This window comes from Geotrypetes seraphini, chromosome 11 (genome assembly GCF_902459505.1).
Source record: "Geotrypetes seraphini chromosome 11, aGeoSer1.1, whole genome shotgun sequence".
Lineage (NCBI taxonomy): Eukaryota > Metazoa > Chordata > Amphibia > Gymnophiona > Dermophiidae > Geotrypetes > Geotrypetes seraphini.
The window spans coordinates 39114466-39131267 of record NC_047094.1 but is presented as its reverse complement, the minus strand read 5'-3'; the positions used below and the strand labels follow the sequence as shown (position 1 = coordinate 39131267).

The window sequence follows — 16802 nt, the reverse complement described above, 5'->3', positions numbered from 1 at the left end:
ACCCATGGAAATCCAGGAGAGTCTGGTAGGACCGGAGGAGGTGTCCATGGACATTGATAAGCAGTAAGGAGATGTGTATTGCCTGTGTCCACAGTAGTGAAGCTACCAGTTATGCCAGTGATAGTTTAAAGGGGAGTTGTATTTCTCTCCCTGCTGATAAGAACTGTTAATTGCTGCGTGAAAGCTTTAGTTGTAAAGCTAGCAAATGTTTTGGCATTTTTTTGTTCTCTCTGCTAGCAGCCAAGCTGAGCCGAGAGCGTTCTTCCTCACAGCTGTGCATAATTAATTACTTGAAAGGCACAGCAGGGAGCTGTGCTGAGAGCCTGCACGGACCTTGTGAATTCTGTGCTAAAGAAGAGAATACGGTTTACAGAGCTACAGTATGTGATAAGCCACGTTAGGCTGTGAAAACCAGGTGACATGCTGGCCAGGTTTCTTGTTGCCCAGTTGTGGTTTAAAGTGTGTTTCTGTTCTGAATTTTTTTATGCCTGTGAAATGACCTAGCTGCTGGAGCTGAAGCAGCTCAGTGAAAGTTACTAAACCCAAACTACTCTGGTGAACAGGACTGTTTATAGATGTGCTAACAAAGTCCAGAGGCTGTGGAACGATAGGTTAAGATGAGACACACCCAAAAACCTGGACACTGGATTTCTTTGAAAGTTTTGCTCTGTTTGAACAGCTTGTGTTTTGCCTCATAGTTTTGAGTGCTTGTTTTGAGGTCTGCTAAGCTGAAGCATTTTTCCTTTTGTTCAATGCAACCAGTGAACATAATAAAACCTTTGTTTGATTATTCTACTATACTGGATTTTGAGGTGTGTGAGTTTCTTTTCCCTTGCTTGTTTTTCTTTTGGTAATGTCAGGGAATCTGATATTATACCTTAGGCAGATGCCTAAGAAGGCCTGAAGGGTACCCTGGTTAAAGGGTACACGTATGGACAGGAACAGTCACAGTGTTTCAGCTCGCTGCCGTGAACAGGAGCTGGGCAGGTGTAACAGTGCGCATGTGCGCGAATCTCTCTCTCCCCCCATGATCTCGCAGCTACCAGGGCTTCCCCACTCTTACCCAGGAATCGCCGAAGTGCAGGCGGCCTTGGCAAAGCCAATGAAGGACCCAGGGTGCAACTGAACATACCAGCTAGCTTCTAGCCTCAGCTCTCTCACACGCTTCTCAGGTTATGTCCTCCTCCCCAGCTTCCCGCCCTTCCAGCCGCCATTTTCCACGCGGAAGCTGTCGGCAGCCTGAGGCGGATGTCGGCCGCGGCGGCCGAACCCTGACGGCATTTTAAAATAAAAAAGGCAAGTTGGCTTTTCAAACCACCCCCCCACCACCGCCGATGCAATATCTTTTAAAACCCTCCCCCCCAAGCTTTTTGGTTAAGGCCTGGCTTCTTCGGACAGCAGCAGCGTTTAAAATTTGCTGCTGTTGCCGGCTTCGAATGGTAGGGCATGGAGTTAAGGAGGAAGGTATGGGGGGGGGGAGGAAAATACTGCACAGGGAAGTGGGGTGGGAGGGAAATGCTGCAGCACATGGAAATGGAGGGGCAGAAAAAGGAAGGTAGGCAGGGGGAGAAGGAAAAAGAGGTTGATGGACAGGGGGGCAGAAAATGAAGGCAGGCCTACTGCTGGACTGAGGTGTTTTTGATCAAAACTGAGGTGTTTTGAGACAGATAGAGGCTGTTATTTTCAAATGGGAAATCCAATTTGGCCACTGAGGCAGCGATAGTAGCAGCAAAAACGGCTAGGGGGAGCTACATTGGGGTCCATAAACTAGCGATTTGGGGATTTTAGAGGTGAGGAACCTGACTCTAACCTCAGAACCCCACCCTCTCAGGCTGTCAGTCTGTTACTCATTGTGCCGTGCTGGTAGCTGTAAGTGCTAAAGCTGCAAACAGCTTACAGAGAGAACTTTTGCCTTAACAAGCCTGGAACCTGGACTGCTTGTATCTTTAGACTTCCTCTTGGGCCCAACAAACTGACTGGAGACATCAACTCCCACCGGACCTCATGTATGCAAACAGGGGGAAGAAGCATTCTGTTCTAATCCTGGAAAAACCACCACGAGTCTCTTAGCCTGCACTCTAGCCCACTGTGGACAAACCTGGGACGAGCTTTGCTCCCAAGGAATTGGACCCTGAGTTCTCGAACTTATAGTGCAGGCTGTCCAAGTGGGAGCTCTGCAAAGCAGTCTGCCTCTTGAAAGCAGACCCTCAACCTCAGAGTTTGAATTCTCCCGCAGTCAGATGTCTCAAGATTGGGAGCCTTGCAAACAGTCCAAGAAAACAAATATAATTGAAAAATAAACATGAGCAGAGAAGATCAGCTCCTACTATCTCGCTTGTAGAGAGACAACTGAGGAATTAGAGGACAGCCCAGAGGAATGGGAGGCAAAGCAAAAGAATGCTAATGAGGCTCTCTATAAGAACTCATGTGAGAAGGGATTGACTACCCACAGGTTCAGGAATAGAGTGTCTGTTGCACTAAAATCAGATACCTTTCAAACTCATTTGAGGATGCTAGAATTATATTTTAATTATACAAAAAAAAAAGCTCTTCTTTGTAAAAATGACCATGTAAATAAAGATTAGGTTCTTACCTCAATAATCTTCTTTCTTGTAGATGTGTCTAGTGATCCTGAACGCTAGGGTCTTGTATCCAAACCAGCAAGTAGCTTGCAGAAAACTGTCAATCATGTTTTCCAACTCCTCCTCCTTCCCAGGGAGCTGCTCCTGCTCCCTAAGTTTGTACAAAAGCAATCAAGTAGCACTGTAATAAAAGACATAACAGGAAAGAGGAAAGCAGAGAAAGATATCCAACACTACAATTTTGTTCTGTTCTGTATCAATCATAAGCAAAAACAATATTGTAACAACCAAACTTGTACAACTAGCACTAACTATGTATAGAGCTCTTAGTTACTTGCAAGCCCTGCTGACAAGCAGAGCCTTAAACTAGAGTGTAAGATCATGAGGAAATACTGATACATCATCTTTTTTTTTCTTAGATTCTCTGAGGGACAGAAATTCTTCAAATTCAAATTGATCCTAAGGCAGAAGACAGGCAAAGCCCATACACAAAGCAGGGATTCAGGACCACTAGGCATCTACAAGAATGAAGATTACCGAGGTAAGAACCTAATCTTCCTTCTAGTGCAATGTGTCTAATGGTCCTGAATGCTAGGGACGAACCCAGTAGCATTGCGAGGGTAGGAAGCACCCGGAGTGGTGTTATTAAACACCCCACCCCCATCCCCGTAACTTCCTCTCCAATTCCCCTGCTCCACCTGCGCCACCCTGCCCCCAACATCACACTTACAAGCTCCCTTCCCCACCCATACTTCTTTAAATCTTTGCCAGTGTGAACTGTTTCTCCGGCCTACTGCTCATGCCAGCATTGCCTATCCCTCCGATGTCACTTCCTGGCCCCGTGACCAGGAAGTGATTTCAGAGGGGAGCCAGGCTGGTGCGAGCAGCAGGCAGGAGAAGTTGCGCGCACTGAAGATTTAAAGAGGAGGGGAGAGCACAAGTGTGGCATGGGGGGGGGGGGGGTCCAAAAGGTGCCGGCACTCCCACCAAGACAGTGCTAGGGGGTATTCTGCCCCACTTCCTTACTACACCAGCAGTTCCCAGAGTCTAGGATGGGCCTGCTGTGCCTGCCTTCAAAACTGAGGCCCCGAAAGCCGCATCCTTCCCAGCTACTATATCCATCCTATAGAATCTGATGAAGTTATGAAGAGTAGACCATGTAGCTGCTCTACAAATCTCATTAGGCAAGACAGCCCAAGAGGCAGAAACTCCTCTAATAGAGTACGTTTTCAATGCAATCGGTGGTTGTTTACCACAGCTCACATATGAGGAGGAAATAGTCATTTTAATCTATCTGGAAATTGAGGCTTTAAACGCCAGCCTCCCTTTCTTGGCATGATTTGCGAGAACAAAAAGGTGATCCTAAAGGCGAAACTCGTAACTTTGAGGTACCAAAGAAGAACTTGCATGACATCCAGCAAATGCCTACATAGTTCTGGGCAAATGGTAAGTATACTAAAAGTCCAAAATAATAATGCTTACCATGCATTCAAGAGATTATCATAACACGCTGGGGATATCTCAGAATGCCACTCAAAACAAAGTATGTCAGAGTAGCAGCACTCCTCACCGACTTCGGTGAGGAGTGCTGCTACTCTGACATACTTTGTTTTGAGTGGCGTTCTGAGATATCCCCAGCGTGTTATGATAATCTCTTGAATGCATGGTAAGCATTATTATTTTGGACATCCAGCAAATGCAACACTTTATCCTTTTCCTTAGCAGGCAAACAGATTTCCTGATTGATGTGGAAGGTCGAGACTACCTTTGGTAAGAAAAATGGGACCGTGCATAAGGAAATCCCTGCTTCTGTGAACCTAAGGTACACCTCCCTGCAGGAAAGAGTTTGTAATTCAGAAACCCGTCTGGCCAACGTAATCGCCACCAGAAACACTTGTGTTGACTGTAAGATCCAAGAGAGAAGCCTCCCATAAGAGTTCATACGGAGCAGTACCGAGACCTTGCAATACAATGTTAAGGTTCCAGGAAGGGAAAGGGGAAAGCACTTGAGGGCACAACCAGAGTCCCTTTAAAGACCTGGGAGACATCTAGGTGAGAGGCCAAGGATACTCATTCCCCTGGAGCTTAGAAACAGGAAAAACCTGCTACCTGCACTTTCAGAGAACCTACCAAGAGCCCCTTCTGAAGTTCCTCCTGCAAAAAGTTCAGGACTATCAAAATTGGAGCGCTCCAGGGCTCTACATCTTTCACCGCACACTAATGCTGAAAGGACTTCCAGGCCTTAGCACAGGCTGCCACCGTAGACATCTTTGCTCTGAGCAACATGGTAATGATCACATCCGAATAACAACTGCTAATCAGGGCCCACCCACTCATGAGCTATGCCATAAACCCAAAGTGTTCCGGATTCTTGATAGGGACCAGTCCCCAAGTGAAAAGATCTGCTTGGATTGGAAAGCTAAGGCTTTTGTTCCTCTGGAGTCAAACTAGTCCACATACCATGGTCTGTGAGGCCAATAATGCATCACTAGGACTAAAAAGCCAGGTTGGATTGCAATCCTGTGAATGACTCGACTGAGCATGGGCCACAGGGGAAATATGTGTGAGCTTTCTCCAGCTACAGTTGGACTACTGCGTCCAACCCCTCACTTCTGAGCTCACAACTTTGGCTGTAAAAATAAGACATCGTGGTATTCACCGCTGAGGCCATCAGAACCATCTGAGAGGCCACTAGCACTAAACTACATCATCGAACACCTGTGGAGACAGAGACCATCCCCCTGAATCAAGAGTCTGCCGACTGAGGAAGTCGGCTTGTACATTTTCCCACTTCTGCTACGTGCGCGGCCAAGAGAGCCTGCAAGGGCAGCTCTGCCCACTGAAAGAGAAGTTGAGCTTCCAGATGCAATGGGGTGCTTCTGGTGCCTCCTTGCCTGTTGAAATATGCTACCACTGTCACACTGTGAAAAAGACTGACTACTTTGCCCTCCAGAGACTTTTCCAGAGCTTGAAGCGCTAGACGAATGGCTCTGAGTTCCAGGCAATTTATGGACCACCTTTGTTGAACCGGGAATCTGTTGGAGTGACCCCCCCCCCTAACCTTAAAGGTTGGCATCGATCGTAAGTATCTCCCAGGAGGAGATGCAGAGGCATGCCCCTGGAAAGGGCAGTTGGCCTCAGCCACCACTTCATGCTGTTCTTTGCTGTAGGCAGCCAGGGGAACGGCTGATGTAGCGAATCCACCTGAGGGGACCATCGAGAGAGGACAGAGAGTCTTGGAGAGATCTCATGTGTGCTCTGGCCCTAAGAACCATCTCTATTGTCACTATCGCCCCAGGACCTGCAGATAATGTCATGAAATAGGAGCCAGTCTCTGAAGCAGCTCTCAGATCTGCTTCTGGAGCTTCAGTCTGGCTCTGGTAGAAATATTTGGCCCAAGGCCAGGTTGAACAAGACTCCCAGGTACTCCATGCACTGAGTCAGTTCCAACTGATTCTTCTTGAAGTTGAGTAACCAACTCAAGTCCTGGAAGAGTTGTACCACTCAAAACTGCCAGCTCGCCTTCCTCCTTGGACAGCGTTATGATGAGCCAATCGTCCAAATATGGATGCAACTGTATCCCAGCTTTGCGGCGGTACCTGCTACCACTATCATCACCTTGGTAAAGGTGCAAGATAACGTGGGCAGGCCAAAGGGGAGTGCAGAGAACTGGAAATGCAGCTCCAGCACACAAAATTGCAAATACCTCCTGTGGACTAGGAAAATGAGAATGTGAAGACAGGCCTTTGTCAGATCTAGGGAGGCAAGAAATTCCAGTGCCACTGTCGCTATAACCGACCAAACGGGCTCCATCCAGATATGCGGTAGCTTCAGAGCTGTGTTGAGCAACTTGAGGTCTAGAATCGGTCTGCAGTTGTCAAAAGATTTTTTTTTTGGCGCAACAATGTATATGGAGTATTTGCCCAAACCCAAGTCTGCGGCCAGGACTGGTTTTATGGCCTGAGTAGCCAGAAGTCTTTTCACCATAGCCTGAACTTTGAGGGCTCTCTCCAGCCAACTGGAAACATCACAAAGCGGTCTGGCAGGGGGTCAAAAAAGTTGATTTTGTAATCCCCCCCCCCAGTTGTCTGCATCAATATGAGACCAGACTGACCAAAAGGTCGACAGCCTGCTCCCTATCTGGGGGAGCTCGGTCTCTGGCCTGGCACTGTTGTGCTTTCTTAGTGGCTGGTGAGTTGCGAGAACCTGGGGCTTACTGTTTCCTACCCCCATTGAATCTCTGATGTGATCCCTGAAAGGGTCTTTGTGTTGATTGACCTCCCGAATACATACAAAATCATCGGGAGCCTCAAAAATTGCCCCAACCCAAAATCTGGGTTGACTGGGGTCTGCTGGCCGGTAAGGACTTGGGGGGCAATGGTCCATCACACTGGCCATTAAGGTCATCAAGGCCCTTGCCAAGGAGCAACTCACCCTGATAAGGAAGCCTGTTATAGAGGTAGCATTTCCTGCCCACTGTCTGATCCAGAGCATCCGTCAGGTGGAAATAGCATAGGCCAAGACCTTGTTCATGAATCTGATACGATTATACAGAGCATCAGCAATATAATTTACCCCAGAGAGGTGATTAAAGCTACAGCCTCAACACCCTGAGGCTGTGGATTGAAACCCACACTGCTCCTTGTGACCCTGGGCAAATCACTTAATCCCCCCATTGCTCAGGTACATTAGATAGATTGTGAGCCCACCAGAACAGAAAGGGAAAAATGCTTGAGTACCTGAATAAATTCATGCAAACCGTTCTAAGCTTCCCTGGGAGAACAATATAGAAAATTGAATGAATGTATGAATGAATGAATAAATATATAAATAAATATTGGGTTAGACGGTCGAGACAGGCGAGTGTGACAAGCGTGTGCAACAAAGGAAGACGCGACTGCTGCCTTAATGCCTAGGACTAAAGATTTAAATTTTTGCTTAAGGAGCAAATCCACTTTGCAGTCCTGAGGATCTTTTAACATCATTCCTCCTTCACTAGGGAGGAAAGTTTGTTTAGTGACCTATGTCACCAGTGAATCCCCTTTCAGCTGAGCAAACAGCTGCTGGAAATCTGGCATCGGACACAGCTTGGCCATACATTTATTTATTTATTTAATTTTAATTTCTTATATACCGCTATACCATGAAGTTGAAAGCGGTTTACAGTAAAGATACATTTTTACAGTACAAGGGATACAAGCGGTTTACAATAAAGATACATTTTGTCAGTGCATGGGATACAAGTGGTTTACCATAAAGATACATTTTGTCAGGACGTGTTGTGCGAGGGGAGAGAGGGTAAGAGTTAGTCTCAAATCTAGAATTGGGGAGGCGGGGTAGAGCGGAGAGCCGTTGCGAGGAAGAGGAGGTTGGGCATTTAGAATTTGTTGAGTTGGGCATTTAGAATTTGTTAAACAATCGAGTTTTCAGGGATTTTCTAAAGCCTGCGTATGTAGTGGCCTCAAATATGGGTTTTCCAAAACAAATGTTCAGCCTAGCTGCCTGGAAAGATAACATTCTATCTAAAAACTTTTTGTATTGGTAAGATTTCAGGGAGGGGTAATTAAATAGGTTTGTTCTGCGAGTGCTCTTGTTGGAACCGTTGAGAAGGAACTGGGAGATTAGGTAAATTGGGAGCATCCCAAAGAGAGCTTTGTAAGAAATACAGGCAAACTTGAAGATGATTCAGCATTCATGATTTCTAGCATGCTGGCTCCTCCCCCCAAAAAATTACATCATCCATGGCCAATTTATAGAACTGCCACCAACACCTATTTTTTTTTTTCTGAGCGGGGTGGGCTAAAGCCTCATTTCCACCTGGCCAAGTGCAACCAACTAACAAGAAGATGGGGGGGGAGGGCAGCTCAAGGGGTTTCTTGGTTTTGGAGGCACCGCCTGGGGGGTGAGGTAGCAGGGGAGGGGCAGCTCGGACCACAGCTCATCTTCGCTGAGACCTACCGCCGCCCCCCTCGAGCTCCTGTTGGTCGAAACCGTCACATGAGTGCCACTGGAATGCTAATGAGAATTTGGGTCCGCGGCTCTGAGAGGAGATGGGCCGGGCACGAGGGGGACCTGGAGGTAAGAGCGGCGGCTTGGTGGAGTGGAAAGGGTTGGAGTAACGCAATGGGAGCTGGCAGTGGGCTTCTCTTTCTTCCCTGCTCTGTAGATGGGCCCAGGGTTAAAGAGAGACCCGGGCAGGCAGGGGAAGAGGTAAATAACTCTCATATGTTATTCGTGATTTTATCATATTCGAGGGTTTTTAACAGAAAACCGTGAACAACATATGAGAAAGCTATTTGCAGTTTTTCCGCATTCGCGGGTCAGTTCATCCCCAATCACTGTGAATACGGAGGGAGAAGTGTAGTTTTAGCCACTCAAAGGATCCCTCTTTCAACTTCCAGTAGTGTCCGGATGGGAGGGAAAAAACGCAGTCGGAGCCACAGAACTGCTCATAACTGATGGGACCTCCAGCTTTAACTCTTGCAGCAAGGTGGAAATAATGCTCAAAAGCACAGAGGCCCTGAACATTGTGCACTGCATGATCTTCCCCTTGATTGTGTCGCCACCACCTCATGACTGCTGTCCTTCTGCAAGGAAGTAGACTGTCAGGGAAACTTCATCCTGGGATATAAGTGGCATGGAATTGGATTTGCGCTATTAGAGAATGACACGGTGACAAAATTCATCACCGTCCCCGTCCCCGTGGATAACCACGGGAAATAATCCCATGTCATTTTCTAGTGTCTATTTCAACCTCAGTCCTTCTACACCAGCATTCTTCAAAGCAAAGCTTGTGGGTCAGTGGTTGAGGCCATTCATACTTTGATTCTTCCCTCTCTCCTTAAAGAATGACATGAAGATGGTTTCCCGCGGTTATCCGCGTGGACGAGAACGGTGATGAATTTTGTCACCGTGTCATTCTCTTATTTGCTATCCTCCCAGTCCATTACAGACTGAACCTCCTGGTTCCAGTCTGCATCCTCATCTGGACAGGGCGCCTTTCACGGGGGAAACCCCTGTGCCACTGCCATTGGTGTGCTGCTAACAGCCAAATGTAATGTAATGTAATGTAATTTATTTCTTATATACCGCTACATCCGTTAGGTTCTAAGCGGTTTACAGAAAATATACATTAAGATTAGAAATAAGAAAGGTACTTGGAAAATTCCCTTACTGTCCCGAAGGCTCACAATCTAACTAAAGTACCTGGAGGGTAATAGTGAAGTGAAAAGTAGAGTTAGAGGAAAAATAAAAATAAAATAAACATTTTAAAAAGACAGCATTGATCTAAATACTTTGGAAGGTAGAAGAGAGGAGAGAAAGGAATAGAAGCAGAATGGGTCAGCGTCAGTGATGAAGTGGAGCAAGTAAGTTTAGGAGGAGCGATTGACATTTCCAGAAAGGGCTTCTTCAGGGAAGAGACTTGGCAGACAGTCCCAGGATGCCTATGTCCCCTCCCCTGCGATGTTCTCCCATCCATGCATTCCCTCCCAGACACACTGCCCGTGTCCCAGCCGCTCCAAGGAGGCTGCCCCAGATGAGGTCCACGGTGAATGCAGGATTCTCTCCTCTGCGGGAAAGCCGCCCGGAGCCGACAGTCGATCTTCTTAGCGGATTGCAGGGGGGGAAGAGTTCACACTCTTGGTAAGACCCTCAGCAGTTTAAATAAGAATTCCACATATAGCTCACAAAATTTGCTGGTCCTCCTGTGCTCCATGGCCCCCACACGACTATACTTGGCCAATACAATTTCAGAGGGTCCTGGAAAGGGTCTCTTCTCCTGGGGATGCATCTCCTGCAGATCCCCATCCCTAGAAGACTTGGAGGTGGCTAAACCTGAGGCTCCCGCCCTTCCCCCCACTTGCTCTGATGCACGAGGGACATGGATGCTCCTCAGACGACCATCCATCGCAAACCTGGCATGATATAGGAGTAAAAGGGCCTGAGGAGTTCATCCCAGTCAATTTTAAGCAAAATTGAGGGGGTTTGGGGCAGATAAAAGGCAAAAGGAAAAAAAAAAAAAAAAAGATTGTTTAAAATCCAAGATGATTACCACCAGAAATATCACACCTCCCTGTATGAAAAAAAAGTCACAAGGAAAGGGGTTTTGGAGGTGCAGGGCCTGGGCTCAGAAATCCTCAAATTCAAATTTTAAGGATCCGCGCCACCCCCCCCTAATTTTCCTATAGACTTCAATAGCCTTACTCACTGCCATGTAGTGCCTGCCTGCTTCAGTATAGGGTTTCAGCTGGAATCAAGGGGAGAAGAACTCTGCCTCACAGATTCACTGGACGAACCTGGTCTTCAGCTGCCAGTCAGACTGAGGTTGGACTGAAACTCAACCCCCAGAGAACTACGCTCAAAAGGGGGGAGGACCATGCAGCCATCCACTGTTAGTCCTGGCCGAGCTGGGAAGGTGCCTAAAGAGTCTGCGCTCAAACTCCTGAATGAATCAAGAGAGATGCGAGCAGCTATATGGAGGACAGTCTCTGAACTTAAAAAAAAATAAATAAATAAATTACAGCAGGCTGGCTAGGTGTCTCCGAAGGGCTGAACCTGCTAGCAGCAAACTTCCACCATGTAAGTCTGTGTCTTCTCCCAGGCAGAGGTCCCACCAAATGGGAACCTCTGGGCACTTAGCAAAAATACCCGAAAATAATAAAAACCACAGAGCAGATCAAACACACTTCTGAGCAACTTGCTTGCAGAAAAAAACTCACTGGGAAGGAGGAGGGGGGTTAGAAAAAATGACTGACAGTTTTCTGCAAGCAACTTGCTGGTTGGTATACAAGACCCCAGCATTCAGGACCACTAGATACACTACATTAGAAACATATATTTTAGTTAAATTTCTACAGTTAAGATGAAATATTTATCAGAAGCATAGAGAAAATCTTACCCTTGGGACTTAAAAAACTGTAGTAACATTGCATCTGTATTAAGTCTTTGTGCAACTGTCTTTGCAACCTGCAGAAACAAAAAGATGAAAGTACTTTTTGCCAGGGATTTATGACATAGCTAAATGAAAAGACCTGCATACTATGGAAGAATATTTATCTGCTCCCTTGACCAAATGGTGTGTCCAGGAAGACTGAATGCATGCTTAGAGATATTGTCAATAAATGCTGTGTCAGATGCTCCAATTTCAGAGTCAGCATCTTCCAACCAAGAATCAAGTACAATTTTTTAAATTTAGATTTAGGTCATGCTTGTTCACTGGAAACTCAGTGGTTCACCTGAAATCATGAACATGTAAATATTCTCTCTATTTTATCTCTCTTTCCAATTCATAGTGGGCTCGGCAATAATGAATATCATATTGTGAGTGAATAGAGCTACTTTATATTTATTTTCCCTTGCTCATATACCATGACTAACACTCCGATTCTATAGCCAGAGCAAATAATAGTGAGGACTTTGGGAGGTACTATAATTTACTCGCATTCATATTTTGGGTAGTGTATAAAGGGTCATCACCTACCCAATATGTTTAGACCCCCCCCCCCCCCCAGGCCCAACTAAGTCAATCTGGAATAGAAATCTCCCATTCACCTGGTTAAACAAACACTTTCCCAATATCAATGATTGTACCCTATCCCATCTACCTTGACATTCCAGATCAAATTGAGAAACACTGTATATGGATGTTATTATTCAACTGCCTGAATGAGATAAACCATTATTCCAAGTTTCCAAGTCTATTATGTATTTGATTAATCGCTTATTCAAAATTCTAAGCGATGTACAAAATGTTAAAATATTGTATTACAATAATCAATGGGAAACGAACTATTTAAATATGACGGACGAGACAAAACATATGATACAAAAGGAAAGGGATAGGAAAAGAAATACAAGTTAAAAATAGTAAAGAAAACAAGTAAAGGAAAAAACAATAGGAAAGGGGAAAGCAGTAAGCTTCAAAGAGCTTGAGAACCAGGGCTCAGTTGAAGCACCTAATCTAGTTTTTTTAGTTGTCAAATGCATCTTTAAAAAGATAGCATTTTAACTTGCTCTTAAATCTATCTAAATTATGTTCTTCACGTACTTGAATTGGGAGTAAATTCCATATTTGGGGTGCAGTGAGAGAAAATAGATTGCTGCCGTGTATTTATGGTTTTAAGAGAGGGAACAATCAAGAGGTGTTGGTCAGTAGATCTAAGTAATCTAGAAGAGGTATAGGGAATCAATAATCTATGTATGGAAGCAGGCGTTTTGTAAAGGAGAGATTTGAAAGTCAATAGACTTAATTTATAAGTTATACGGTGCTACTGGAAGCCAATGCGCTTCCTTAAGTAAAGGGGTCACGTGATCAAATTTTTTAGCGTTCCTTATGAGTTTAATTGAAGCATTTTGAACAATCTATAAACGACTGATTTCTTTTTGGGCAATTCCTTTGAACAACATGTTAATAATCATTTTTTGAGATCACCAGCGAGTGAATTAGTATGTTTAGTGATATGGGGTATATAAATTTAGAAACTGAACAAATTTGCCGTAATCTAAAGAAGGTAGATCTAACAACACTACTAATATGTTCATGGAAGGTGAGCTTGCAATCGAAAATAACCCTGAGGATCTTAATGCTACTAATCGACTGCAGGATAGAACCTTTAATAGAAATCGGAGACAGGAGTTTGAGACCTTCTTTCCAAGGGAAGAGCATAATATTTGATTTGGTAACATTCAGAGCTAATCTATTTGCCTTTAGCATTGGTGACTCAGTTCAAGTTTCTTATTAATAGCTGTTAGTTCAAAGGAATTATTGGAGTCTAGCAGTAATATACACTTGGAGCTGGTGGGCCAATATTTTGGCCAAGAGCTAAGCATCCAAATTTGTCAACAAGATAGGCTTATACTGGCTGCAAATACTCTCATTTTTACTTCCTTTGGGCACTACAGTAATTCCTGCCACCTTCAGATTCAATTATTTCCCTCCTTTTACTATACCATTGAACACTCGTTGACAGTTCTTCTAAGTCTCCTCCTTAATTTTTTTTTTTTTTTAATAAAATTTGGCTGTCTAACAACCCTGGTCACTTGGCTCTCCACCGCCTCAGGAACAAAACACAGACTGAGCCTTCTAAGGACAGTGAAAATAACTCAATGTAAATTGCATTGGAAAAGCATTAACTAAACGCTTAAATTATTACTTTAGTTCACTTATTCCTTATAGAACCCTACAATCACATGCTCTAAATGCAGTTGCTAGTTTATTTAAGCAGATAAAAGGCATTAATCTGACATTAAAGAACAAGAAAGCAAGATTTTATTCTGATGGATGGACAAAGTCACCAATGGAGCCCTAATGCAGAGATGCTCCCCAGCATTCTAATTCTAGAACCTTTTGAAAGCAGACTTCCATGCATGTGCACATGTTCCTGCACTCTAGTACAGATGGTGTAATATAATAGCTCACCCAGCAAACAAGTGTGGCTGGCACTGAAGATAAGGAGCAGCCATGCTGGAAGGAAGATGGTGTCCGATGGTCAAGGTAACTGCCTGGGATTGCCGACAGACCAGAAAGGCTGATGTCAGCTTTGATATCTGAGGAAAGCCCTCCAGTTGGCTTCAGCAGAGATGGCCTGCTGTGAGGGAGGGGGACTGCCGGACTCGCAGAGGATAGGGAGGGAGGGTGTCGGGCGGGCAGCTGCAAGTGTGAGGGGAGCTGCCAGTGTTGATTCGAAGGGGAAGGAAGGGAGGCAACATGGCAGATCCTTTACTGCGGTGGGGCGCAGATCCTTTACTCACTCTCCAGAGAGTCAAACTGCTCCGAGACCAGAACGCTCATATCAGTATGTCAGGGAAAGATAATAATAACTTTATTTTTTGTATACTGCAATAGCACAAGCAGTTTAGAGCAGTTTACAGAGGAAGAGACTGTATACAGACAGCGATGTTACAAAAAAAGACTTTCAGTTTACATTAGCATGCCAAGAGTAGTCAAGATTTATCAGGAAGCATTTCAAAGATACAACAAGACAGGAAAGGAGTCAGAGAAATGTATCAAAGAGATAGGTTTTAATTGATTTCCTGAAGGTTTGGTAGGAGGGTGCATTTGAAATGAAGTAGGTTAAACATTTATTCCATTTGCCTGCTTGGAATGACAATGATCTATCAAGGAATATCTTATAGATACAGCTCTTCAAGGATGGAAAAGCAAACAGGTAGGCACTACGTGTGCAAGTGGTGCCTGGAAATTCAAAATGGTGCGACAGGTAGATTGGGGATGAACCTGTTATGGTTTTGAAGCAGAGGCAGGCAAACTTGAAAATGACCCTTGCTTCCACCGGCAGCCAGTGTAGTTTTTTGTAATACAGGATTACACGATCTGATTTTTTTTTTTTTTTTGTAAATCTTTATTCATTATTAATCTTTCAACAAGTGTACAAATTAAAATCATACATATTTTTGAAAACATCACTTGTAAATCTATCAAGAGAAACAACAATTGTATATATATAAACCCATAACCCACCCCACCTTCCCATTATTATTAATAGTATACACAATAAAATAAGAACCCTTCCCCCTCTCTATTATTCATGGTGTATATTTCTGATTTTTTGAGACCATAAATGAGATGGACGGCAGCATTCTGAATGACTCTCACTCATTTGATGGTCTTCTTAAAGGATAAACTGCCAAGAGGAAAAAGTGGATGGAGCCAACTGAGTGACCAAATGCAATTCCTGCAAAGATTCTGAAATAAGGTCCGGCAAAGCCGCAGACTTAAATAAGCACAGGACCATGGGATTATTCCAAGGTTCCAAAAAACCCCCAGAAGAATCCTTAGCTCTAGCAAATAGTCCCTGATCACCTGCACTGGGAAATGCAGCACTTGCAAATAAGGGGTCAACAAGATGGTCATCCGCATCAGGATCTCCAGACTAGGGTCAGGAAGCGCAAAAATAGTGGCAGACTGAGGCAAGGCAGGTCCAAAGGATCAATGTCACTGAGAGACACTGTGGAAGCGGAGTGGCACTGGTTCTGAAACTCAGTCCACAAAAATTTCAAAAAGTCTGAACAATGTCTGGCTCCTGGGGCTAAAAGCCACCTTGGGATGACTTAATTTTGTTATTTCTAAGGCTGCGGAGGGTCCACAGCCAGGCAGACGAAACTAGGGTCCGCAGCCAGGCAGACAAAACTAACAGCTGTGCCAAGCCCCGAAAGCAAATAAGGCTACCCCGCTGGGCTAGCTGAACATTTAGTCACATGCTTCAGCAGGGAGAGGCTAAGTTGAACGCTGCCGCCTCACTCAACTGCACATGACATGTGGTGCAACTATACTCTAAAAACGCTTAATTTGCGCAATCCTGGCAAAGATCCCTGGGGCTCTATCCCAGCAAGTTTCTAGGCAAAAGTTGCAGTTTTAGAGAAGTAGAGAGCTCTAGAAAAAAAAAAATTGTTAAAAATCCAAGATGGCTGCCATCATGAAATTCACACCAGAATCGCAATATTTTTCACATTTCCCAAAGGCTACAAATGACAATTTTAGGATTTTTCAGGAGGAGGGAACATGCAGAAACACTTAAAACCCTACTTTTTCAACCTCACTCAATTTACCTCACAGGCTGACAGCCTGTACATACTCAGTATGACCTGTTTGAAGATCTGTGCTGTGACCTGCCTAATCTCTCTCTCAGTAGCTGGATGAGAAATTCACTGCCTCAATGCTGAGAATGCTTCTGCAAAGCTGATCTTCAGGCTGCAAGTCAGACCCCTTGCCTAGCCTAATTGTACAGCCACCCTGTAGACCAATGGATGTGAACCAAGACAGGCAGAGGTGAGAAGATGCAGACGGCACTCTTTGAGACACCACTGAGCCTCCTAAGGGCACCTAACAGCCTGCACTCGAGCCCTGCTTAACACTTCAAGTACAGCCCAGAGCTTTGGAGAAAACTATACAGGCTGGCTGACAGGTACACAGTGGGATTTGGCCTGTCAGCTACAGACCGAAGTCTGTGTGTTCTCAAAGCAGGCAGAGCTGAGAAAATGTTCCAAGCACCAGCCAGAATCCCCTGAAAAAGGGACAAAAATACCCTGAATAAAATAATGGGGAGAACAGAACAAACACTCCTGCAGGTGCGCTTACAGAAGGAAAGACCTGTAGGTGGAGCTAAAGAGCCCAGTGAAGTACAGCAGAGGCAGAGTGAAAAATCCAGAGTGGATTCCTTCTGCAGATGCACACGGCTATAGGGATATAACCCATCTGTCTAG

General features: G+C 44.9%; 1 protein-coding gene across 2 annotated transcripts in view; it reads right to left on the bottom strand.

Moving 5' to 3' along the window:
* USP7 (ubiquitin specific peptidase 7) overlaps positions 1 to 16802 on the bottom strand; it is a 396159-nt gene that overhangs the window by 95532 nt on the left and 283825 nt on the right. For both annotated transcript variants that reach the window (XM_033962812.1, XM_033962811.1), the window contains exon 23: positions 11482 to 11549. In XM_033962812.1, the coding sequence (XP_033818703.1) occupies positions 11482 to 11549 (68 nt within the window). The remainder of the gene's footprint in view (positions 1 to 11481; positions 11550 to 16802) is intronic.